This window comes from Triturus cristatus, chromosome 7, assembly GCF_964204655.1.
Source record: "Triturus cristatus chromosome 7, aTriCri1.1, whole genome shotgun sequence".
NCBI lineage: Eukaryota > Metazoa > Chordata > Amphibia > Caudata > Salamandridae > Triturus > Triturus cristatus.
This window is the reverse complement of record NC_140590.1, coordinates 1,281,225,047-1,281,249,599: the sequence shown is the minus strand read 5'-3', so window position 1 is coordinate 1,281,249,599 and position 24,553 is coordinate 1,281,225,047. Positions and strand designations below refer to the sequence as shown.

Genomic DNA, 24,553 nt, shown 5'->3' with positions numbered 1-24,553 from the left:
TGCTACTGTTGTAGTTTTTCCTGCTCCGCCTACTCCCCGTTCCACCACGGGCTTTCCCGTTTGTTTTGTGGAGGGAGATTGCGGAAGAAATCTGGTTGGTTGGAGGTTGGGGAGGCGGGGAATCACCGGGCTTGTTGGCACGTGATCGTTTGTAGGCTATATCCTTCATGCCTCTCGACCCGCGCAGCGGACGCGTGCCTTTGGCGCGCCTAAGGCAAGCCCGTCTGCGCCCGTCCGCGGCAGACCGGGGCAAGGGGCCAGGATCCCTGCCCCTCCGTCTTCCCCAAGGTTAGTGTACACCTCGCCACAACTTCTTGCATTACGGCCGATCTGCCATGCTGACTGCGTTCTTCTAGCTGTTGATTACGCTATTGCCCACACCTGTTCGGGGGCTTATTGTTCCTTCTCCCTGTCCCAGCCTTTGGAGTATGACTGTAGGACAACTACGATATTCGAAAATACTGTTCCTAAGTTCCGCTTCTTAAGTTTAAATTGTCACTCCCTTCCTAAGCATAAAAGTTTTATTTTTGACCTTCTCCTGGAGGAATCGCCAGATGCCTTTTTTATAACTGAGACCTGGCTTCACGACAGTTCTGGGCCTGACATTGCTACTGCTCTTCCTTCTAATTACGCAATCGCCAGATTGGACAGAGCCACTGGGATAGGCGGGGGGATCGCTATCATCTATAAACACCTCTTTCATTGCAATTTGGATTCTGTCAATCTTCCTACCTGTGAAGCCGCCTTATTCAAACTTAAACTTACCCCTAAATTTTCTTTTTCGGGGCTTTTGATTTATCGCCCTCCTGGTCCCTCCTCTTTGTGGTCGGCTACTTTGCCTGGCTTGGTATCTTCCCTGCTTATGACATCCACTAACTTCTCCTTACTTGCCGATTTGAATCTCCATTTGGAAGACGCCACAAATGTCATATGCTCCAATCTCATCGCTGATTTTTTAGCTATGAATGTGACCCTCTGTAACTCCAGCCCTACTCATAAGGCCGGCCACTTCTTGGATCCCATTTTTTCTAATGTTTCTTCTATTGTATGGGAACCAGCAATACCTATCCTTTGGTCGGATCACTTCTTATTGAAGTTCCAAATTCTGGCTCCTGTCAGTTTGCCCTCTGCCTTCCCCCAGTCTATGTTTTTCAATAGGGATTGGAAAAAAATCGATATCACCATTTTGAATAATCTGCTAAGTGAAAATACTCCTAACCTCACTCCGCAGGTACCTGTTTCTGCAAAAAATATTCACAATTGGCTGTCCCATGCTGTTGATGTATGCCTTCCTCCCATAAAGAAAAAATTGACCTATCGCCACCCTCCTGCTCCATGGTTTACCGATAGTCTCAAAATTGAAAAATCTAAATGCAAAGCATTAGAAAGAAAATGGCGTCGAAACTATGCCCCGGATTTGAAAATAGTATATAAAAATTCTCTGAAAACCTATCATGATCTATGCAAATCTACGCGAGCCGCGTACACTTGTAATACTATCAATACTGCTACAAATCGTCCAAAGACACTTTTTAGCTTAGTAAAAAACCTTGCTGGCGCCCAGACCATAGCGAAGTCCCTGCCTCTTGACAAGCAATTGTGTGAGGATCTTGCTCTTTTTTTCTCTGATAAAATAGAGCATATCCATTCTAAAATAGCTAACTCCTCCCTGACCTGCTTGATGTCACCTTCAATTCCGGCTAGCACTTTTCAGGAACATCCTAATGTCTCCTCCCAATTGGCCTTTTGGCCTCCTTTGGAACTGGTTTCTTTTGTTTCTATTCTTGGCACAATAAAATCGGGTTCCCCAAATGACCCTTTACCCATTTCCATTATCAAACAACTTGATCCCATCCATCTTCGGGTTATTATGGAAGCCCTCAATTCTTCTTTGCAAGCATCTACTGTTCCGCCTGTCTGGAAGCACTCTATGGTTGTTCCTCTAACTGCTGCTGACCCCAAAGTCCTGGCAAATTTTCGACCTATCTCTCTCTTGCCTATCTTTTCTAAGTTTCTGGAAAGACATATTCATACACACCTCGCGAAGTTTGTAGAAACTAATAATATACTCCACTCTTCACAGTCTGGTTTTCGTGCTGGTTTCTCGACTGAGACCACGCTCTTAGGCGTTACAGAATACTACTAGTTCTGAGCGCGGCTTTCGATACTATCTCCCACCCCATCCTGATTAACACTTTGAAATCCTTTGGCATTTGCGGTTCTGCTTTGGACTGGTTATCCTCCTTCCTTACTGACCGCACTTTTCAAGTCTTTTCTGCGTCAGACAGTTCCAGTTTCTTTTCTTCACCTTTTGGAGTTCCTCAGGGCTCCATTTTGAGCCCCTTGCTCTTTAATCTGTATGTCAGGCCACTTGCTGACATTGCTGTTAATGCTGGACTGTCTCTCTTTACATATGCCGACGATTCTCAAATAATTTTCTCGCTTTCCAAATCTGACTCTTCTTCCTCCTTTTCTGCTCTCCAGTTGGGCTTACGCCAAATTGCTGTCTGGATGAATAACAATTATCTAAAGCTTAATGCTAATAAAACTGAGGTCCTTATTTTAGGCAAGCAGAAAGATCTTTGGGGCTCATGTCACTGGCCGAATGAGTTGGGTACTCTTCCTCGGCCTGTCGATCATGTTCGCAACCTGGGATTCTATATTGATGACTCCTTGAAAATGTATCATCAATCATTCAAAGTTGCCGGCACCTGCTTTGCCATCCTGAAATGGCTGCGCAAAATTCTTTGGATGCTGCCAAAAGACACCCAAAAAACAGTAGTCCATGCTCTTATTACATCAAGACTGGACTACGGTAACGTTCTGTTTTTGGGTGCAAATAAGGCTGTGTCCCGTAGGCTGCAACTTGTACAAAACTCTGCTGCCCGACTCTTGTGTGGGGTTCCTAGATTTTCTTCTATCTCTCATCATCTTCGTGACCTACATTGGCTTCGAATAGAAAAGCGGATCGAGTTCAAAGCTCTGACCTTCATGTTTAGAATCAAATGGGGCCTAGCACCGGACTATTTACAGACTCTTGTCTGTCCCTATGTTCCAACTCGTCATCTTCGCACTGCTTCACTTGAAAAATGTCACATTCCTAGGTTCAGACTTTCCAGAATGGGAGGTAGATCTTTTTCTGTTTTGGGTCTCTCTCTTTGGAACTCAATTCCTCTTGCCATACGTAGGGAATCTTTGTATCCCCAATTTCGTCGTTCACTGAAGACTTGGCTTTGTAATCAATAATTACTTCACTTCTCAGTTTTCGTGTCCAGGCGCCGGGAAACCCTTGTTGGGTAGCTGTTGCGCCATATAAATTAAATAAATAATAATATTAATAATAACCCTGTGCTCTCCTTCCCTCCCGTCCACCCTGAGGTTGCTGCGCATTGCCAGACATCCCTGCGCCTGCATGCTGCCCTTGCTGTCCGCCTGACGGTCTGATGCCCCAACAGTTAATGAGAGGATGTCTTTTCCCACACTTAGAGCACTCATGACGGTATTTGAAAAATTCCCATGTGCATAAACCCTTGTTGAAATCCCAACATGCTCCAAATCCAGTCTGTGTCGCGGCTGAGCCTCCCACCCCATCCCGGGTGGGCTTTCCCTGAAAGGGCCGATAAACTAGAGGCAAACCGCTAGCTGTGAAGATGGTCTTACCCCCTGGCGCCGCTCCCATTGTATGTTGCCACAAATCATTATCCAACTCTCCCCATTTTGCCTCCGAGTCCCAAGCCATTCGAGCCCTGAACTCCTCGTCATACTGTGCCCATGCGAAACCACTACCTGTGATTTGTGCCTTCCGAATGACACCCATATACTTGAAAATAGCCACGTAGCGCTCAGGAAACTTCTCGCAGTAAACACTAGCGTAAATTAAAAATGCCGCCGTCCAATTCTCAATTGTCAACGGCACCTTAGGGCGCTTGGCTAACTCATACTCCTCCTCCTTAGAACCCTCTTTGGACCTCACTTCTCTATGAAGAAGTTTCAAAATCTCCACATATTCCCCCTTCCATATGCGCTCCTTAGTTGCCATCATCAAATGCGCACCTAGTGGCTTTGTCACCACCATGTAAGGGAGCTTCTTTATTTTTAATTCTTTACTTACCAAGGGCTCCTTAAAACCCCCTACGTCCTGTTGGTCCCACTCTCGACTTTAGTATCCAAACCAACTCCACCATCCCCTGTGCCTACCCCTGTATCTTTTACATACTTCCCCTTAAACAACCTCCCCTCCAACACCTCCCCACTCCCCCCTCCTCCCGTCCCCACAGACACCATTTTAGTTTTGGCCTGTGTTGTAACGCTCTCACCTGGCTCTAAGGAGGGTACTCGGACGGACTCAGACCGCCGCGCCGACCTCTCATGAGAAACCCTTGTAGGAAGCACCCTCACCGATGGGCCGCACTCTCCTTTAGCTCGAACCATCGCCGGCTGCTTACGTGGGACCGCACCCGTGATCTGAAAAAAACTACGAGACACATGAGAAGACCCCCCTCCTCATCCAGCAATTCCCCTTCTTCAGGACTATCCTCCTCATAGTCCAGCAGAATTGGCTCCTCCGCCTGGAACACCTCTTTAGCAAATTCCACCACTTGGGCCTTACCAGACCCTGCCTTTTGACTCACACTGGCCCCTGAAAATCTGCTCTGTGGGGGAGCCGACTGTACCCGCCGGTCCTCCCCCAACTGTTGACTGGCTTGACCATCAAATTCCTGCATAAATGCTGACCACCGTGACCTGCCGAACGTTGGGGCCAACAAAGTCGCACCGGACTTTCGTGTGCTGGCCGCGACGGGATCCCCCGATGGTACGGAATGTGCTGCGCCAGGCCTCACCCTCCCTTCTCCTCGGCGCCGCTGGGCCGCACCTTGCCCTACCGAGTCCGCTGCGCTGCCACACTTCCTAACCTGTGAAGAAAAATGTTGGACTGGTGTGCTGGGTCCCTGAAAACTACTCGCTACACCTGCCCCCGCACCACTCTGAAACATCTCTCTCTGCCCACTACCTCCAGAAAAACCTGACAGACCAACACCAACCGGGTAAGGAGACGCCACCCCTTCCTCATCCCCACTCCATTCTAACATTGCCTGAACCACCGCAGACACAGAACCAGCCCCCTTATCGGCCCCCGAACCCAGCGAACCACCCAACCCCGCCCACTCCCCACCCCTGTCACCAAACCTAGCTCCCAACCCCTTACCCGCGCCCCTCTCGCGCCCATTCAACCGGGACCCCCCCCCAAAGAGTCCCCTTCAGCGAGGCCCCGAACCCCTTCGGCCCATGAAGGAAAAATGTCAAGCCCCTCCCAATCCCGACCCTCCTCAGCTGGCTCCATATCCCCAAATGCTACACCTTCCACATCCAAACCAACCCCCCCGCCCCTGTCAACCCCTGACGTACCTTTCCAGTGACCGAAGGCAGCAAACCCACCCTAGTCGGAGAAACCGACACCCTCACACTCCCACGATCTTCAACTGAAAGCAATTCCGGATGAGGATGCCAGCCCCCCACCTGCGCCCATTCCCCCTCCCCGCACGAACTCCCCCCAACAGACCCTCTCCCTCCCTTAAACGAAGAAGGGGGGGGAAACAGTAAAGGGCTAAAAGGCCCACCCTCCGCAGAGCCCCCTGCCATCTCGAAACCAGACTTGCTTCCAAATGCCTGCCTCATGCCCACCCTGTCGCCAGCAAAATCTCCCTCATAACTCCTCACCAATGCACTGGGGCCTACAATGCACTCTGCGCTGGCTCCGCCCTCCCCGACATCGCGCTCAAAGACATACTCGTCCACCACCTCAGCGCCCGCTCGCAAACGGCCTCCGGCCCCCGCTGCTCCCACACCCAGCTCTCCCTCGCTCCGCGACGCCATATACGACGCTTGCGGCGCCCCCGGCAGTGAAGCCGAGCGCCGCTTAAATCCCCGGCCCCCCCGCGCTTGACACTCGCAGCGGGGGAGGAAGAAGAATGCGGAACACCAAACGCCGCACCGCCCGCCTCACTCACTGCGCCCAACAACTCCCGGCCCACCCCGCCTGATACCCCTGCCTCCCCCGCTACCGCCAACGGAAATTGTGACAAATGAGCGGGGGCCGCCTTTCTCAAACGCGGGCAGCCCCGCTCACTTACCGGCCCTGTAGAGGGTGAACGGTATAGTTGTTGGTCTAGGTGGAGCTAGGTGGGCCAGAGGAAGAGGAGGAGCAATGACAGGACGAGGGCAGATAGAGTAGGGACAGGGAAGGTGATGGATGCGGAGTAATAAAGCTAGTGTTTCACATACGATTGGTGTCTGTCATTACTCCTGCTAGACATCACAGCTGGCGACGAGGGTGGGATCCTGCAGCCCAGTGTCCCCAGAAACTGAGAAAGATGTGCCCCTGTCCCGTGGTGCAGCCGGGGAAGCAAACGTGCTTATCGTCGAGCGCCAAAGTGAGTCAGAGCAAGTGGTGCCAGAATTGTGAGAACAGGAGCGGGAGCCCACCCTGACGAATGCTGACGGCTCCTGAAGTAGTTATCGGCTGCACCGAAGCGGTAGACCACGTGAGTGACTGAGCGCTGCTACGCGCTAATTGAAAGCCTCACGCCCGATGCGTGAGAAACGGCACGCGCGCGGAGAAGAACGCCGGGAGCCCACCCCGAGCTTGTTGTGCCAGCTAATGACTCCTGGAATGCATGTGAGGCACTAAAAGTGGTGGTGATTGCGAAGCACCGACGAGTAGTGTGGCAAGTGGGCTGAGAGTGGCAGGCCAGGCCTCGTGGGAGTGAGAGACCCTGTGCGGCAGCCATCTTGGAGTCAGGCAGTCATCAGTGGGACATCTCCATAAGAAGCAGAAGGGCAGCCATCTTTAAGTCAGGCCAGAAATTAAACAAGCACTCTACAAGCCAAGAGACGGAATATTTCGTCCAGAGAGTGGTCAAGCATCTGCTGAGGCAGACGAGGAGGAACAAAAGCGACCAGGCACTGACCCCACGCAAGCTAAGAACAGACGGACGAGTTGGGGGCGTGTTGCCATCATGTCGAACCGCAACTCGCCGCAAAGACCCGAAGCCACGCCGATTATGACGAGTGTGTCACACCAGCGCCCACCAGAGCCGCTACCGTTAACGGTCGGGGAGAGTATGGGCCCCAGATGGCAAGAATGGCTTGAAGACTTTGAGGATTACATTAAAGGGTCGAAGGTGACCGAGGATGAGGACAAAGTGATTGCACTGCGCAATCTGGTCGGCAAAGAGATTAGCAAGATCATCAAAGAACTACCTCGTGCGGATACCGGAACTTATGATAAAGTGCGCGAGGCGCTCAATAGGAAGTTTCTGCCTAAAAAAAATGTGGATTATGAGAGGTATACCTTTCATCAAGCCCGTCAAGGGAAAGAAGAGGTAATGAGTTCGTTCATAACACGACTGCGTCGATTGTCCCGATATTGAGAGTTTGATGCGTTTTCAACGGATGATGCTATCCGGTCGCAGATAATTGATGGGTGTCAGTCTGAGACACTGAGGAGGAGGCTGCTGGAGAAAAGTCACAACCTAGAAGAAATAGAAGAGATGACTCGAGTGTACGACCAGGCGGAGGAGCAAGCCAAGAGCATGGAAGCCGGGTGCCCGGAAAGACGTGAGCAAGTATGCCGGGTGCAAGACAGTCACCGACGCAGACACTCGAAGGAGCGCCGGTACCACTCTAGGCCTTCCTCGCGCCAGAGGTACACCGAGCACAGAAGACACGGATCGAGGAGAAAAGACAAGAGGGGGGAAAGAAGTGCTACCGATGTGGGTATGACTTCCCGCACCGAGAAGCGTGTCCAGCCATGGGGCAGCAATGTCGGAAGTGTGGACGAACTAACCATTTTGAGGCGACTTGTGGCGAATATCGCCGGGAGAGGAAGAATGATGTGATGAGGCCGACTCGCTCGGACACCAGGCGACACCACGTGAAAGCGGTGCAAGATCGGCCGAAATCGTCCTCCAGCTCATCTCATTCCAGCCGGGAATCGAGGAGATCTCGCTGGGCAAGAAGGTCACCATCCGCGGACTCTCGATCAGGGTCATGCGAATCCGAGTACACGGTCGAGTATGCCAGCATGGTTGCCGATCCAGATCAACTGAAGACCTACCCGAGACTGGACATCAGTGTGGGCAATCATGACACGCAGTTTGTCCTGGACAGTGGGGCATCATTGAATTACATCCCGGTGATGGAATACAACAAGATGAAGCCACCGCCTCCGTTGTGCCCGGCATACGTCCGAGTCTTCACCTGGATGTCCAAGAAACCGCTCCCCTGTCTAGGGAAATTCAAAACCACTCTTCGACATCAGAACAAGTCGATATCTGCTGTAGTACACGTGATTGATGGCCCGGAAGCTGATTGCCTTCTCAGCTTACCGACGGCCGAGAGACTTCGGCTGGTTGAGATCTTATACCATGTCAGTGGGAATCAGGACATACTACACAAATTCCACAAGCTATTCATTGGTTTGGGAAGGCTGAATAAATGTCAAGTCCGGCTCCTCATCAATGAGCAGATTCGACCTGTCGCTCAACATCCCCGACGGGTACCATACCACCTTCAGCAGGCTGTGGAGGATGAGCTGCAAGAACTGCTCACTTCAGACATCATTGAAAGGACTGACGGCCCCACCCCATGGGTGTCACCCGTAGTCATCGTACCCAAGAAGGGCACTTCTGGAAAGGTGCGACTGTGCGTGGACATGCGGCTTCCCAACACCGCGATTGAGCGTGAACGACATCCTGGGCCTCACTTGAGTGATATGATTGCTGCGTTGAATGGGGCCAGAGTGTTCTCGAAACTGGACTTAAACAAAGGCTATCACCAGCTGGAACTACATGAACGGTCAAGGTATATAACGACGTTCGCGACACACCTGGGTCTGTATCGTTATAAACGATTAAGCTTTGGCATCTCTTCTGCTGCAGAGATCTTTCAGGAAGCAATACGCCAAACCATATGCCACATACCCAACACGCTAAACTACAGCGACGATATCCTTGTGTATGGGTCCAACGTCCAAGAGTATGACAAGGCCCTCGATAGAGTATGTCACGCTCTCCTGGACGCCAACTTGACATTGAACAAAGAGAAGTGTGAGTTTCATCGATCCACACTCAAGTTCTTTGGGCATGTGTTTTCTGGAGCAGGGATGAAGCCTGACCCTGAGAAAGTGCTGGCTTTAAATGACACCAAGAGCCCTCAAGACGTCGGTGATGTCCGTTCCTTTCGGGGCATGGCCAGTTATTGTGCGAGGTACATCAAGGACTATGCCACCATCAGTCATCCACTTCGCACTCTCACCAAGCAGGGACAATCGTTCGACTGGACCCGTCAGTGTGAGCAGGCCTTTCAGGACATCAAACGGGCAGTTGAGGCAGCTGACAATTTGGCATACTTTGACCCCAAACGGAAGACGGAAATAACCGTGGATGCCAGCCCGGTGGGCCTAGGGGCGATCCTGGCTCAGTATGACCGAGAGGAGGACCAGCGCCACATCGTAGCGTATGCGAGTCACAGTTTGTCGGACACTGAAAAGGCATATTCTCAGCCAGAGAAAGAGAGTCTGGCGGTTGTCTGGGCCTGCGAACACTTCCATGTGTTCATCTATGGCAAGCACTTCATGATGGTGACAGATCACCAGGCGCTCGTCACCATATTTGGAAATCCACGGTCGAAGATGCCACCTCGGATAGAGCAGTGGGGCCTGCGTTTGCACAAGCCGGGCAAGTCAGCCAACCCGGCCGACTACATGTCTTGCCACCCGAGACCTGCGCCGGCGCCAGAGGCATCAATTGCTGAGGAATATGTCCACTTTGTCGTGGGCCAGGCTCAACCGCCGGCGGTTCCCCTGGAGGCCATTCTGGAAGCGACGGCGCAAGACGTCATTCTTCAGAAAGTACTCAGGTGTCTACAGACCAACAGGTGGAGATCTGATGATGATGAGGACCCGGAAGATCCAGCTAGCAACCAAGAGCTGCAGGCATTCAGATACGTGAGTGAGGAGCTGTCTGCCACCTCGGAAGGGCTTCTGCTAAGGGATCACAGGATTGTCATCCCGACGCGACTACGACAAGGGATTGTCAATCTAGCTCACGAAGGTCATCGTGGTGTAGTTGCGATGAAGCGAGCCCTGAGAGAGCGAGTGTAGTTCCCGCTATTAGATCAGATGGTGGAACGTACTCTCAAAGACTGTCTGCAGTGTCAGCTTGTCAGCCAAGGAAGTCCCCCGCCTCCCTTGCGAATGACTGAATTACCCAGTGGCGTGTGGCAGGAACTTGCTATGGACTTCTATGGACCCCTTCAGTCAGGGAAGTATGTCCTGGCCATTATGGACGAGTATTCGCGGTTCCCGATAGCCCAGTTTGTATCATCCACTAATGCGGCTAGCACTATCGCGGTACTGGATGAAGTGTTTGCGGCGTGGGGTATTCCAAAGGTGCTCAAAACGGACAATGGCCCTCCATTCAACGGACATGAGTTTAGTGTTTTTGCACGGCACATGAACTTCACGCATCGGAAAATAACGCCCTTATGGCCACAGGCAAATGGCACAATTGAAAGATTCATGGCCACTCTGAAGAAAATGTTTCAACAAGCGACCGGTGAGAGAAGGAACCTCCAGGTGGCTCTCAATGAGGTCCTCCGGGCCTACAGGACAACTCCCCATGCCACCACGGGCAAATGTCCTGCCACCCTAATGCTGGGAAGACCGATCAGGAACAGGATACCCACATGGGAAGGCGTCCTACGAGCAGTTTCACCTGTTCGCATGCATCAAGAGGTTGTGTCCGCCGATCGTCGCGGGAAAGAGAGAATGAAGTCGTATGCAGACGCCAGAAGGAGAGCACGATCACCTTCCTTCCATGAAGGAGACTGTGTTCTCGTCAAGCAGGAGCAGCACCGGAAAACAGACTGCAGGTTCCGAGCTGAACCATTGACAATCACTCAGACGAAGGGTACCATGGTGACGGCTGAATCGGACAGTCGAAGAGTTACCCGAAACGCGTCTTGTTTTCAGAAATGCACGCCTGGTATGAAGGAGTCGCTTCAAAGACTGAGGGGGCAGCCGGAGAGTAAAGTTCGAGAGCAACATGTTGGAGCTGCGGAGGGTCCGTGTCCTGGGCCTGAAGGAGACTCAGAGGTTGTGACAGGAACGATGTCACTGAGACCGAGACAGGACATTCGCAGGCCGCGACGTCTGATTGAAGAACTATAAACAAGTCAGTCATTTCATTTCGTTTTGTTAAAAAGGGGGAAGATGTAGAGGGTGAGCGGTATAGTTGTTGGTCTGGGTGGAGCTAGGTGGGCCAGAGGAAGAGGAGGAGCAATGACAGGACGAGGGCAGATAGAGTAGGGACAGGGAAGGTGATGGATGCGGAGTAATAAAGCTAGTGTTTCACATACGATTGGTGTCTGTCATTACTCCTGCTAGACATCACAGGCCCCAACCTCTGCTTCTTGGGTGAAGTACACGCGGCCACCGCTGCCGCCACACCAGCCGAGGCCTGCCGCGTAGGCCCCGCGACCTCGCCAATGACGAGGTCCATCCTGCCTGCCTCCCGTAAAAGCCGGAGGGCCTCCAGGACACGAAAATCTTGCGACGCCATCCTACAAAGCCTACCAATAATCAACGCACCAAAATACTCGTGACAAAAAACACCAATAGCCAGACTCCCAGCCACCAGGTCACCAAACCTAAAATGGTGGCTGGGAGCAGGCGCCCAAGCCCTTTATAATTGGGCTACTTTTGGGCTACAAAAATTGTAGCCCAAGTTCAAAATGGCCGGCGAAAGGCAAGCCACGCCCCCCCACACCCTCTCCCAAACTGCGGGGGGGCCTCCCTGCAGTCGTCTACCCCCCCCCCCCCCCCCCCCAAGCCCCCCTTCTGAAATGTAACTGGTGCTTCAATACCTTCGGGTCGAGTTCCCGCTTAAATAAAACAGCAAACAAGAGATACTGTAATTTTCCAGATCTACGCTTTCGTTCTCCGTTTTTAGCAGTTCTTAAAGTGTTTGTTTAATTATTTTAAAATATTTATTTATTGGCATAACCAGAGCGATTCTTGAAAGCTCTGTAATTAGACACGTAGCGTTGAATCACGGCAATGGGTGCGTTGCTTGCAGATCATTCCTCTCTAATGGGAACTTCCGCACGTTTGAGTAGCGCTAGGCAACGACTCGGAAAGAGTTTGCAATAATTCTACCATGACAAAACGAGCAGCTAAGGACCTCCTCCCGGATGCTTTGAAGCGAGGAGAACTAAACACTGGCAGAGGGGAAAAGGGTGCGGACCCTGTTCTTTGAGGATTTCTTCCGGGATACTCTTCGGTCATTGGCTGGAGCAGCAAGAAGGTGGGACCTTTTTCCGACGCACAAGCTGCTCCACCAATAAGCTTTCAATGTGGCATGACGTCTGTGGATTTTTTAAAGGATCGTCTTCGTGATTGAGTCCAGCCGAAGGGTCCCTGGTATTGAATCTAGTTACTTTCCTATAAAATGCCTTTCTTCCTATCCCTGTTTGAATCTATCACTCCGACACCTTAATCTACTGTTACCTCGTTGTTCATCCTATTTGATGAGTTTGTTATGTGGGCTTCTGTTGGCTTTTGTCGAGGTCTGTTTTTTTCTAAATCGATATAATTGAGCACTGTTCAAACGACAGTAGCGGTGTAAAAAAAGCTTAACAGCCCCTTGCTGCTTTCAGAATGCTCACTAAGGCCCTAATTTGTGGAGTTTTGGCGTGGGACAGCGCAGCAAGTCCCCTTGCTGTGCTGTCAATTCAAAGAAAAAGGGCAGGTATCCTATACTGTGCTTTCTTGTACTTTCCCCCTGCGCTTGCTTCGTTTCAGTAGCCTAGCGCCAGCACGCTGTGCTGTTGGCAGGATTTCTTTTTTTTGCAGGAAGGGGCACTGTGAGGCTTTTTTGTCTTTCGGTGTGCTGGACATGTAAAGAGGAATAAACGAGGAGAAATAAAGTTATTTTTACTTGTTACGCCTCATCTCAGAAGGCGTAAGGTTTTGGCATATCCCGAGGTTTACATGGTTTTATCAATCTGGAGAAGTGTCAAAATGTATGGGTGTTGCGTGGGAACACCCACTGCAAACCCCATGGAATTCCTCCAGATTGTAGAATAAGGAAATACAGCGATTTATGCTGCCTTGCCTTACAGCATATGTATTAGGCCATTCAAAGCCATGTAAAGTGGCTTTGCGAGGCCTCATAGATATGATTTCAAGGTTTTTGCCGCCGGAGCGTCACAAAAAGGGACGCTCTGGCAGCGCAAGGGGCTCATAAATATGCCCTTTCGTGATTGTAATTGACCCTGCACGTGCCTGTATGTACCCCGAGTTGAACCAACAGGGTAGCACTGTTATATCACAGTGTTTTATGTTACTGTTGTTCTCATGGTTTGCTGAATTACCAATTAATAACATTTTATTTGGCATAAGCGTTACATTGAAAAATGTTCTTTAATTTCGGCTCTAGGATAGTAAGATCCAAGTTCAAAGAGAATTTGTTCGATCTCCAACACCATCCTTTTTAACTCCGAATCACTGGCAATATACAGTTTTAAAAAAATCAGTGTTACATATTCTGTATTGTTTATTCAGAAATCGGAGTCTGTCGATGGGCGGTGTGAGTAGCTACTCTTTTACCTTTCTTTTGTATTCTGGCACCTGCAATAATGATTTTTTGAGTTTGAATGCTGGAATATGCAAATCTGAAATTTAGGCCTGTGCGTAGTTCGCGGAGTTTTGCTTTGCGGAACTCCGCGAAGTTACAGAAAACTCTGTGAAGTTCCGCGAGTGGCGGAGTGCAGTGCGAACTGCAGTTTATGCTGGTATCTCGCCGCTCGGGTAGAAATTCTACCTGAGCAGCAGCTCATGCTCGCAAACTTACTGTTCGCGATCTTACTGATTGCGAGTGGGGAAAATACTCCGCTGCACATCGCAAAGTGGAGTTTTCTGCACTCCGTGAGCTCCGCGGAGTGCAGAAAACTCCGTGAACGGATCGAAGTTCACCACCCAGGCCTAATCGGAATGCACAAAAAATCAGACCTGGGTTGCTCACTGACGTGATATGTCTTTCGGGCGAATGAGTAACTCACATCTGACTGTTCTAAAATCAGTGCTTATTTTATAAATAAAAAAAGTGCAGTGCCAGGGCCTTTGTCAGGAAGCTACTGAAGCTTGCACCACCCATTGCCCCTGCCAGCACTGCCAGTGACAGTACCAAAACAACTACTAACCGTAGCACTCCTATGAGTGTGACTATTGCAGGCACTTAAAGCAGTAAGAATGGCTTGAGCGGTAGGTATTAATAATTTTTTATGTATATTGAATTATTAAACACTGTTGTTGTGCTCATCTCAAAATTAGATAGACAGGCCCACCATGCGTGGACTGTCATTAGTGCCGGTGTTGAGAATTAAGTGCCAGTGCCGAGCCCTGGAAACCACTGGCTCAAATTAAATACTGTGAGCTACTTCTGTGGGGTGAATTACTCACGCTAAACATAGGCCAGCTTGAAATCTGTTGCAATGACCTCCGAGCTGGCATCAATGCAATGTGTAGGCGAGAAACTTTCCTGTGTCCTGATTTTTGGGGTCTCTATCCCCAGGATCCTCTCTTGCAAGCTGCACCTGCTTCCGAGATTCTCACCACTGATGACTCCCCGAGCTGTAGCTGCCCTGTCATTCGCTTTCAGCTTCTCTGCTGTGGCAGGCCCTCGATCAGCCCACCTAGGATTCACCCAGCCGGCTTGCAGGTACTCGCCATCTACCTGCCCCAGTTCTGATTACTATGTCATCCCGGCAAAGAGGACCTGAGCCTCTAACAAAAAATGTATTATTAGTGGTAAATAGTTATGGAATCTCTTCAGTAACACAAAGAAGCACACCATAACCTGTAGTGGGGTAGGAGGGCCAGAGATGTGGTGTAATAGCTAAATGTATGACTTTTGGACGTGGAGACCAACGTTCTAAAACAGACTGAGAACTATCTCACTGTGCCTTTATTTGGGGATGAATGTAACGTGAATATTTAGTAACCAGCAGCAAGTACAAGTTGATTCTAGCACTGTACAAATTGCATGTTCTCAGCCCTCATCACGTCCTGGTTTCTGTATTCCGGTCTAAATCAAATTCAACGCACCATACTGTTCTGTGCAGGGTACATCATTTTTAAGATACCCCTGTTACAATAAACCCGTTCTCTGAACAGCATATCGGTGATCCTTGACCTTCCAGTATCAGAAGTTCAGTTTCAATACATTAGTAATCCCTCAAACGGTCTTCCTTTGTGGACCGAGGGAAGAATTCTGTTAAACACCAGGATGTAAATAAGGGTATCATTTTATTTTCATTTATTAAGCTCAGACAGCTCCCTCTCAAAGGTTTATACTGGTGCTGAGGACAAGGTATTAGCCAGGCCCATAGAAAACAGGGAAAGCACGCAAGCACATGAAAATAGGCAAGTTTTGAGGATTTTTATTTTAAAGGATATCAGATTCTTGCCAGATTGGAGTAGAAAAGGTAGTTTATTCCAGTGCCTAGCGGCTTGGTAAGAGAAAAAGTGACCACCGCTTCTCACCTTGTGTATTCGGTACAGAGTTGCCAGGGCCATATCAGGCGATCTTACACTTCTGCCAGGATGGTAAACAGTAATCGTGTCTCTAAGATATATATGGCCCCTGCCTTACAAAGCTTAAAGCACATAGCAAAGGAGTTCAAAGAAATATAGCCTATGGAGAGAGTTTGGGAGGAGCTTTGAAGCTGCTCTAGGTGGGAGATGACAGATCAGCCTGGCGGCTGCATTCTGCACACTTTGTAAGGGTGTCAGCGGCGAGTCATTTATGGCTGCACATAAGGTATTGCCATAATCCAATCAGTTTTTAATAAGGGCTTACGTAATTGTCTTCCAGCACTACAGCAGAATCCAATAAAAAAAATCTTTCTAGGCATACGCAGAACCATAGTAGAACTTGTGAAAGCTCCTAGAGGTCTTTGATTCAGAGCGCGTACCCTACACAATCTTTAAAAATGTGTCCCAGCTGATATAGGGTGCACCATTTAATCCCTAATGTGTCTGCTGCCCCCTTTTACTTGGGTCGCATGACCCTTCTGCCATTCAGATGCACAAGCAGGTTGTTCTAACTTTGTGTACCTCTCCTGTGGAAGCCTTATTGTGAGCATTGTGCCCATTTAAAAAAAGCCATATATGGATTAGCATCTGGAGAATTGATTTAAACTCTTGAAATCTGGTCTGGCACTTTTCCTGCTTCTGGGATTACCTTGGTGTATTCTGTCCAGTTCTGGCATCAGTATATGGAGTTTTGTGTCCAGTTCTGGCCCTTATATCAAGTATAGCTGCAGGCAAGATACCTGAACACTCATAAACTCCACATTGAAACGGATACAAACACTGTAGTCAGTTGAAGGTATTTGAATGCATTCCATTTCTTTTAGGATTACACTTCACTGTATTTGTCAACTATCCTGTTATTATTGCATTCCAGCAAGTTGAGTGGAGGTCTGTTGGGTATTTTCCTGTGCAAGCGATCTGGGGTTCACTGTGTATTTTTGAAGGTAATACATTTGAAGCACAACATGTGATATGTAGATAAGAGTCATAGCTCTGCTGTCTGAACCTTAAGATTTGTGTACCGTGAGGAATAGGAGATCTTTCAAACCTGAGGGATCGATCTGCTGTTTGAGCCTTTAAGATCTATCCTATATGAGGGACTTCCTGACTTTAAACCGTAAAATGTGTCCAACGGCTTTGCTCTCTGACCATTATGATACATTTACACTTGTTCACGCAGCTGGTGGGATAATTTGATGTTGTTAAGTATAGACAGCTTACAAGATCCAGTCTGTGGTCTTCTAAGTGATGTGTTCTTCTTTTCTTCTTGCAGATCTTTCTTCTCTCATTGGTTTAATTCTCCGCGAGCCTACTGCCTCAGTGCCATGCCTTCCTCCGACGTGCACACCAAGGCCCGCACCTCTCCGTATCCACAGTCCAGTGTCATGCGCAGTTTGGTGCTGGATGACAAGGTCAGCTGGTCGGTGTCCTGGCCTGAGTATCAGCCAGTGGATTACACTGCACCCTCTGTTTTATCCGGACCCGTCTGGGCTGACCCAGATATCCGGTAAGCAGATCAGTGGTATAGTTGGGTCGTGTATCACCTTAGAACTATATGAAGATATGGTTGCAGAGCTGCCAAGTTCTATTACCCAAGTTTTCAGTGAGTTTTTAACCACTTAAACTAAAAACCTGCTGCTAGCCATCACCATCTTTTGGTTTTTGCTGCAGTTGCATATATGTATTTTTTTTTATTTTGCATTCATATTCTCAAATTATGAACTTTCCTAACTGTAAATATGTATCTTTATATTCTCAAGTAGTTTACTGTGTATTTATTTGTATCATATTTTGCCTACAGGGAAATACAAACATTAAACCAGAAAAAAGAAAAACAGTCCATTGAAATCCGTTAAAAAACACACTACTACACAATATAATTAAGGTCTATTTAATTGCTAAAAGCGACATTCTTTTCGATAAAAAATGTTACAGCCTTAGACCCAATTTACAGTCTCTTCTTTATAAAACAATCTCATAAAAAGATTATCCTCGTGCATAGTTGCCTAACTAGGTAAAAGGTCAGCATCAGACCTGTTATGTAGAACAATGTAGGACAGATGTAGGTAAAAGGTTGTGTAACTACCTAGGCCTATATTGGGGTACATTGGGGTTCATTCCAGTACTCTTTAATAAATACGCATCTGCTAGTAAAATGTACACCTGGAAGGCATTATCTGTTAAAATACCAAAACAATTCAAAAATCTATTTCATTGCCTAAAAAATTAATGCCTATAATTATACAGTTTTAGTTTTTAAATGTCTACGCCGGACATCAAGCTTAAATATTCTATTCAGGCAGTAGAAAATACAAATAGCTATACATTAATAGCTTCACACTTAACTTGACAAAAGAAGACAAAGAAAAATGATTATTCCAACCGCTATTAGAAAGGCAGAGAAGAAAACAAAAACATAGTAGTACAGTGTAACATGCATGCCCTGTTAACCTCTTCAGTGCCCATGACGAGATAGTCTCGTCATGGAGCACGGTTGCGCTGTGCCCATGACGAGACTATCTCGTCATGAACCCCACCCACTAGTGCAACGCCCGGCACAGGAGGGGGAAAGGGCGTGGCACTGAAGGGGTTAACCGATAATTGTATATGTTATGGTTCCAATATGTTCTAAAACAATTGTTTCCAAGCATTTTGACACAGTACCTACACATTTTCCCACACTGCAGCATAATGTCATATTATTACATTTCTGAATAATTTTCCATTAACTCCTGTACGCGTCGAACCTGTAAGTCCCTAAAAACTGGAAGCAACAGACTTTTCCTCTCTATAGCAAAAATCGTGGAAAAAACATGCAGGTGAGACAATTTCAAGAAGCAATTTTTGCAAAAGGTCAGATGGTCAAATCTGGTCTGTACTGATTGATCTACTTCCCTTTTATGACCTTCAGTATCCACCTTATGATATAAGTTGCGTTAACATTTCTTAAATATGGCTGTAGATCACATCTCTATTCTGTGTGCAATAAATGCGCTGATTGACTTATTTTGCCCACATCTTCTAAATCACATTTTTCTATTGATGTACTGGGCCCTTCCCTATATATTTTTTTAAATTATTTTTATTGACGTTTCCATACAAGTCAAAAATGTACAGCAGACAGTTTAGTACAGTGGCAAGGTACACTGACAAAGAGCAGCCCAGCCAGCTGTTCTGCTTTCAAACACAACTAGGGGAGAGAGAAAATAGGAATAGCCACTCAGCAGGGAGAAAACAGGTTCAAGTCACCTCACAAAGATGCACATGTTGCGCGCTCAGATACATATAAGTGGGTATATCTTTCAGCGTCTGAAGTAGTTGTCTAAGGACCCTGGATAGCAGTGGTAGGGGCCACCTGTTGCCCATTCAGCATCAGGATCACGGCAATGACTATTGCTTCCCTCCCATAATGGGTGCTTAGATACCCCTCCAAGGCAGACCATATATTGTTAGGACGGGAACTCATAGGCATCACCTCCAGTCAATTATTCCTGACAATATGCCACTTCGCAAAGCCACCCAGCTCTCTGCGGCACCGGCCCCAATGCATCACCACCTGGCGCTTTGCCAAAAGCAGCAGGAGTGATGTCAGTTTGCACACTTCCGGGGGATCTCCTTCACATATCTTAAAAGCATGACTTGTGGCATGCTCTCAGGGGTATATGCGGTAATTTCCGCTAGAGCATGAAATACAATGTGCCAGAAGTGCTGCACACCAGGGCAGTCCAATGTAAGGTGCAAAAAGTCAGCGCAAGCCTCAGCGCAGCATGCATTTTCACACAAACTCATTCTATGCAACTTTTCCAGGGATTGACTGCAACAATACTTCCACTGGTCATCAGTGAAGGGGTTGCAAGATCTAAGGCCCATGGAGCCTGCACCGGTGCAGTTTCCTGCGTTTCAGCGTACAGCCTCGTGACTAACTTGCGCGGAGAAGGGCATGTTAGAGTTGCTTCAATAACTGCAACGTAGGAGGGGCGGCAGAAAAAGATACATAAATCTTCCAGTCGGTGGCATGCAATTGATAGTACGTAAACGGGTCCAGTAGTGTCACTTCTGGACGTTGTAATGCCTGTTGTGGTGTGATAAAGGAGCCTTCCGGATACACAGCTCCCAGGGATGTGAGCTGTAGACTGCGCAGCCGATTGCGGTTGCCAGTGTCAAGTGTGATAGGAAAGGAGTGGTGACCAATGATTAGCACCGAAGCAGCAAATAGACTGCTGCGCCAAGCTGCCTACGTAGCTCATTCTATGCCCATACTGTGCGATCCACGGAGTCTATCTTTGCCTTCAGATGCTTGTGGGGCCAAGTACAATGCCATCTGGAGGGGGCATGGTGCAAGTGGTCATGCTCAGGTGCTGTGTGTGTGCCTGAAAATGCGTAGGGTAAAGCCAATAGTGTACCAATTGCACCTGGGCATTGAAATATTATAAGTCCATATCTGATGCTCCCAGCCCTCCCTGCTCGAATGGGGGCATCATTATCTCCTTAGCGTTCCGAGGTTGTCTACTTACCCACGCGAAGGTCACCAGGTGCGAGCGGAGCTGGCGACAGAAAATACACCAGCAGTGGGAGGCTGATAAAGAAGTAAAGGAATCTAGGGAGAACCACCATTTTAGAGTTGGCTAACCTCCTGGTTAATGATAATGGGAGCTTCATCCAGCTCTCCACCTGCTCCCCCAACCATGTCATCAGGCTTCCTTAATTAGCTTTCCACAATTCAAGCAGGTCTTGGCGTCGCTAAATCCCCAGATATTGCACAGATTCTTTCACCCACTGCTGCGGGAATTCTGAGATGAAGTCCCCACTTACAGTTGTCAAGGGGAATAGGATTGATTTATCCCAATTGATAGTAACACCTGTTATGCCTCCAAATCTGGTGAATTCTGTGATCAGTGGAACCAGATTATAGCACGTGTGCCTCACATATAAAGTAACATCATCTGCATACATAGACACAAGGGTTCTGTGAGGTGTAACTGCTAGGCCGTGATGGGAGTGGTATTGTTGTAATTGGGCTGCCAATAGCTCCATGGCTATGGCGATTAATATGGGTAATAACTGTTACCCCTGTCGGATGCCCCTCGATATGTAGAAGGGGAAGTGATTTTTCCATTGATTCCTAAGCGCGCGACAGGCTGTGCTTTCAACAGTCCAGTTAATTGTATTTACTTGGGGCTCACTCCAAGGCGCAGTAATAGTGCAAAGAGGTATGGCTATTCAAGTGAATTGAATGCCATGGTGGCGTTCAAACAGACTGCAGCCATACTGAGGTTAGAGTCAATAATGTGAACTAGGGCAAAAAAGGTGCTCAGGTTGTGGGCCAACAGCCTCCTAGGTGCAAAGCTCAATCGGTCCGGATGTACCATGAGAGGCAAAATCGGCAGCAGTTGCAAGGCTATTAGTTTTGCAAGGATTTTATTATCCATGCTAATCATGGATAAGGGTCGGTATGATTCACAGTGCTGTGGGTTCTTGTCCGATTTTGAGATAGTCCCAATCAGCGCCTCTCACAGGGAGGGGGGACTACGGTCGCAAGGGACTCATACATGGCGAGAAGATGCTGGGCCAGAAGCGGGGCATATTAGTTGAAGAAGGTGGCGGTGAGGCCATCCAGGCCAGGGGCCTTGCCTCCAGGCATTCCACTAATGACCTGGATAATCTTCTCTACCGTAAAGGGCTTGTCTAGGAAACACCGATAAACCACAGCAGCTGTACTGAGTCAAAATAAGAAATTAGATTGGGGGGGCACAGCTTGCACGGTAGTGTAAAGGGTAGAAAAAAAGGTGGTCATCTCCCTCTGTTTGACCTCAACCTCTACATGTGAGTGAAGTTGGTCATCTTGAAGTTCTGCTATGTAATTGCTTACCTATGGTTTACACAGGAGGTTGGCTGATGCCTTACCCTCTTTATCATCCTCACCATAACGACAAGCGTTTCCCCCAGATAGTGGGTTTCTCTATACGCTTCTTCCTCATATTCAAAGAGCTTATCGAGGATAGCCGCCTGCGTGGAAGTACTACAGGTCTCGAAATACTGGAGCTCCAAAGCGTGGATCTCCTCCTGCAGCTGCGCAAGCGCCTCACGTAACATTTGCAGCAAACCAGCCTGCTTCACAGTGCACACCACGCAAATCATAACTTTGAAGGCGTCCCACAGTATGGACTGCAACGACACCGAACGCTCAATATGTTCAAAATATTCCATAATTGCTTATCCGACCTCATCACGAAACACCTGGTCACGCAGCGCCCCAACTGGGAGGCGCCATATAAAGGCGCACATACTTCAATCTGGGTTAGGTCATCTCCAGTAGGAACGGAGCCTGATCCGACAATGTCCGTGACAAGTGCAAGACAGTCATAGTCCATGTATCTATATTGCGCGTGGCCAGCCGATAGTCAATCCGCACCATGTGGTCTAGCTGCGATGCATGTGCCCTTCAGGCTGTCACCATGGCAGAAGCCCCAGAAATCAGTGAGGCAATTGTCTGCCATCAGAAGATGCAATTGCGCAGCAGCATTTGGGTGCGGACAACAGACCACGCACGCAACCTGGGCTTCATCCTGGACTCCTCCCTATCGATGACCAGACAAGTCAACGCCGTCTCCTCATCATGCTTCCACACCCTCCGCAAAATCTTCCGGTGGATCCCGACCGAAACCAGGAAGACGGTCACCCAGGCCCTCGTCACCAGCCGACTAGACTACGGAAACACCCTCTACGCCGGAACCACAGCCAAGCTTCAGAAAAGACTCCAACGTATGCAGAACGCCTCCGCCCGACTCATCCTGGACGTCCCCCGACGCAGCCACATCTCGAGCCACCTGAGAGACCTACACTGGCTCCCCGTCAACAAGAGGATCACGTTCAGACTCCTCACCCACGCACACAAATCCCTCCACGACCTGGGCCCCGAGTACCTCAACGACCGCCTGACCTTCTACACGCCCACCCGCCAGCTACGATCCGCGCACCTCGCCCTCGCCGCCGTACCTCGCATCCAGAGAGCCACCACTGGAGGAAGATCCTTCTCCTACCTGGCGGCCAAGACATGGAACTCCCTGCCCATCCACCTGCGGCTGACCCAGGACCACCTCGCCTTCAGGAAACAGCTCAAGACCTGGCTGTTCGAACAGTAGTAGACCCCCTCCCCCAAGCGCCTTGAGACCCTCCCGGGTGAGTAGCGCGCGATACAAATTTCATGATTGATTGATTGATTGACCCCAGGAACCACTAGACCTATCAACTCTGGGGTCTAAAACCTCGTCAAAGTTCCCTCCCCACAAAAAAGCCCCAGGTCCCAATGTGCTCACCAGCTGGCAAACCTTCGCAAAAAAAGGGGATCATCTAAATTTGAACCATATACAGATCAGAATCTGAATAATCAGAACTGAAGTGTGCCAGATATTATAACATGTCAACATTCTTTGTCACAAAGAGCCCAATGTGTGTGCCATGGTAAACCGTTACAAATTAATATAGCAACCCCACATGCATAATTAGAATAGTACACAACATGTTGCTCGCCTATCCACTCCGCCCGCAGGCGTGCCCGAATGCCCTCCGTATGGTGCAGCTCCTGCAGCTTGCAGATATCTGCATTGTGTCGATGCAGGTATGTAATGTAATGTAATGTAAGATCTATTTCTATAGCACTACTACCACTCCAAGGAGTATCTTGGCGCTCACCCAACTCAGCTGTACAAGTTGGGGGGGAGTAGATCAACTTCACGCTAAACACTACATATTTAGACCATTGCTATGCAGGCTGTCTCGGTCATATGAAAAACCCTTGTTTTTAAAGCTTTCCTGAATTGAATTTCGTTTGGCAAGGAACGAAGAAAGAAAGGTAGCTTATTCCAAGCTTTTGCCCCCAACACAAAGAGGGATTTACCACCTTTGGTTGTTAGCCTGAAATTAGGAATGACCAGGAGATTTTGACCCACAGACCTTAGACAACGTGTAGGATTATAACGTCTAAAACCCTTTCGTAGATATTTAGGGCCTTGATGGTGAAAAGCCCTGAAAGTGATGAGGAGGACCTTAAAAAGGATCCTCTTTGCTATTGGGAGCCAGTGGAGCATATTCAGTGCTGCCGAGGCTGATGATCTACGAGGCCAGCCAAGTACCAGACGGGCTGCTGCATGTTGGACCATTTGTAATTTATGGAGTACCGATTTATTGGCTCCAGCATATAAGCTATTACAATAGTCCAACCTGGAAGTAATTAGAGCTACTGCCACAGTTTTCCTAGCTGGTAGTGGCAGGAAGTCAAAGAACTTTCTCAGAGCTTTAATTATGTAAAAACATGTACCCGCTACGGCAACGGCTTGCTGTTTGAAAGATAGCTGATTATCAAACTTGATGCCTAGGTTCCGGGCCAATGTAATGGTATCAGGAGGGGCTACTTCTTTGTCAGGCCAGCAACCTATCGGGGAGAACACATTTTCCTTTCCAAAAGGCAGAATCTCTGTTTTACCAGCATTACATTTAAGGTGATTGTTGGTCATCCATTTAAATGTTGCTGTCAAACACTCTTTGAAATTTTCTTCGGCGTCCACCCGATCCCTGTCTAGTACTAAAATGAGTTGGGTATCATCAGCATACGAAATTGTACTGATATCAAAGGAAGCGATCAAATTTATCAGGGGAACCATATACAAATTAAAGAGTATAGGGCTTAAACTTGAACCCTGAGGGACACCAAAACTGAGGTCTTTTGCTTCAGATTGATACTGACCCAGTACTGTGATTTGGCGTCTGTCCCTGAGAAAGTTTCTCAGCCAGGCCAAGACCATCCCAACCACTCCTGCGGCAGCTAGGCGGTCCACTAAGATGTTATGTGAGACCGTATCGAAAGCTGCCGACAGGTCAAGTAAAATAAGAACAGCCTTC

General features: G+C 48.6%; 1 protein-coding gene across 3 annotated transcripts in view; it reads left to right on the top strand.

Annotated features, from left to right (window-relative positions):
• The window catches only part of NUDT9 (nudix hydrolase 9), a 186,688-nt gene that overhangs the window by 38,879 nt on the left and 123,256 nt on the right, over positions 1 to 24,553 (top strand). Inside the window, exons 1-3 of one of the 3 annotated variants that reach the window (XM_085618833.1) lie at positions 12,359 to 12,481; positions 14,634 to 14,780; positions 16,929 to 17,162. In XM_085618833.1, coding sequence (XP_085474959.1) covers positions 14,680 to 14,780; positions 16,929 to 17,162 — 335 coding nt within the window. In that variant the 5' untranslated portion in view covers positions 12,359 to 12,481; positions 14,634 to 14,679. Of the gene's footprint in view, positions 1 to 12,354; positions 12,482 to 14,633; positions 14,781 to 16,928; positions 17,163 to 24,553 lie in introns of those variants that run through there. The other 2 variants (XM_085618834.1, XM_085618835.1) reach the window with 2 other exon arrangements.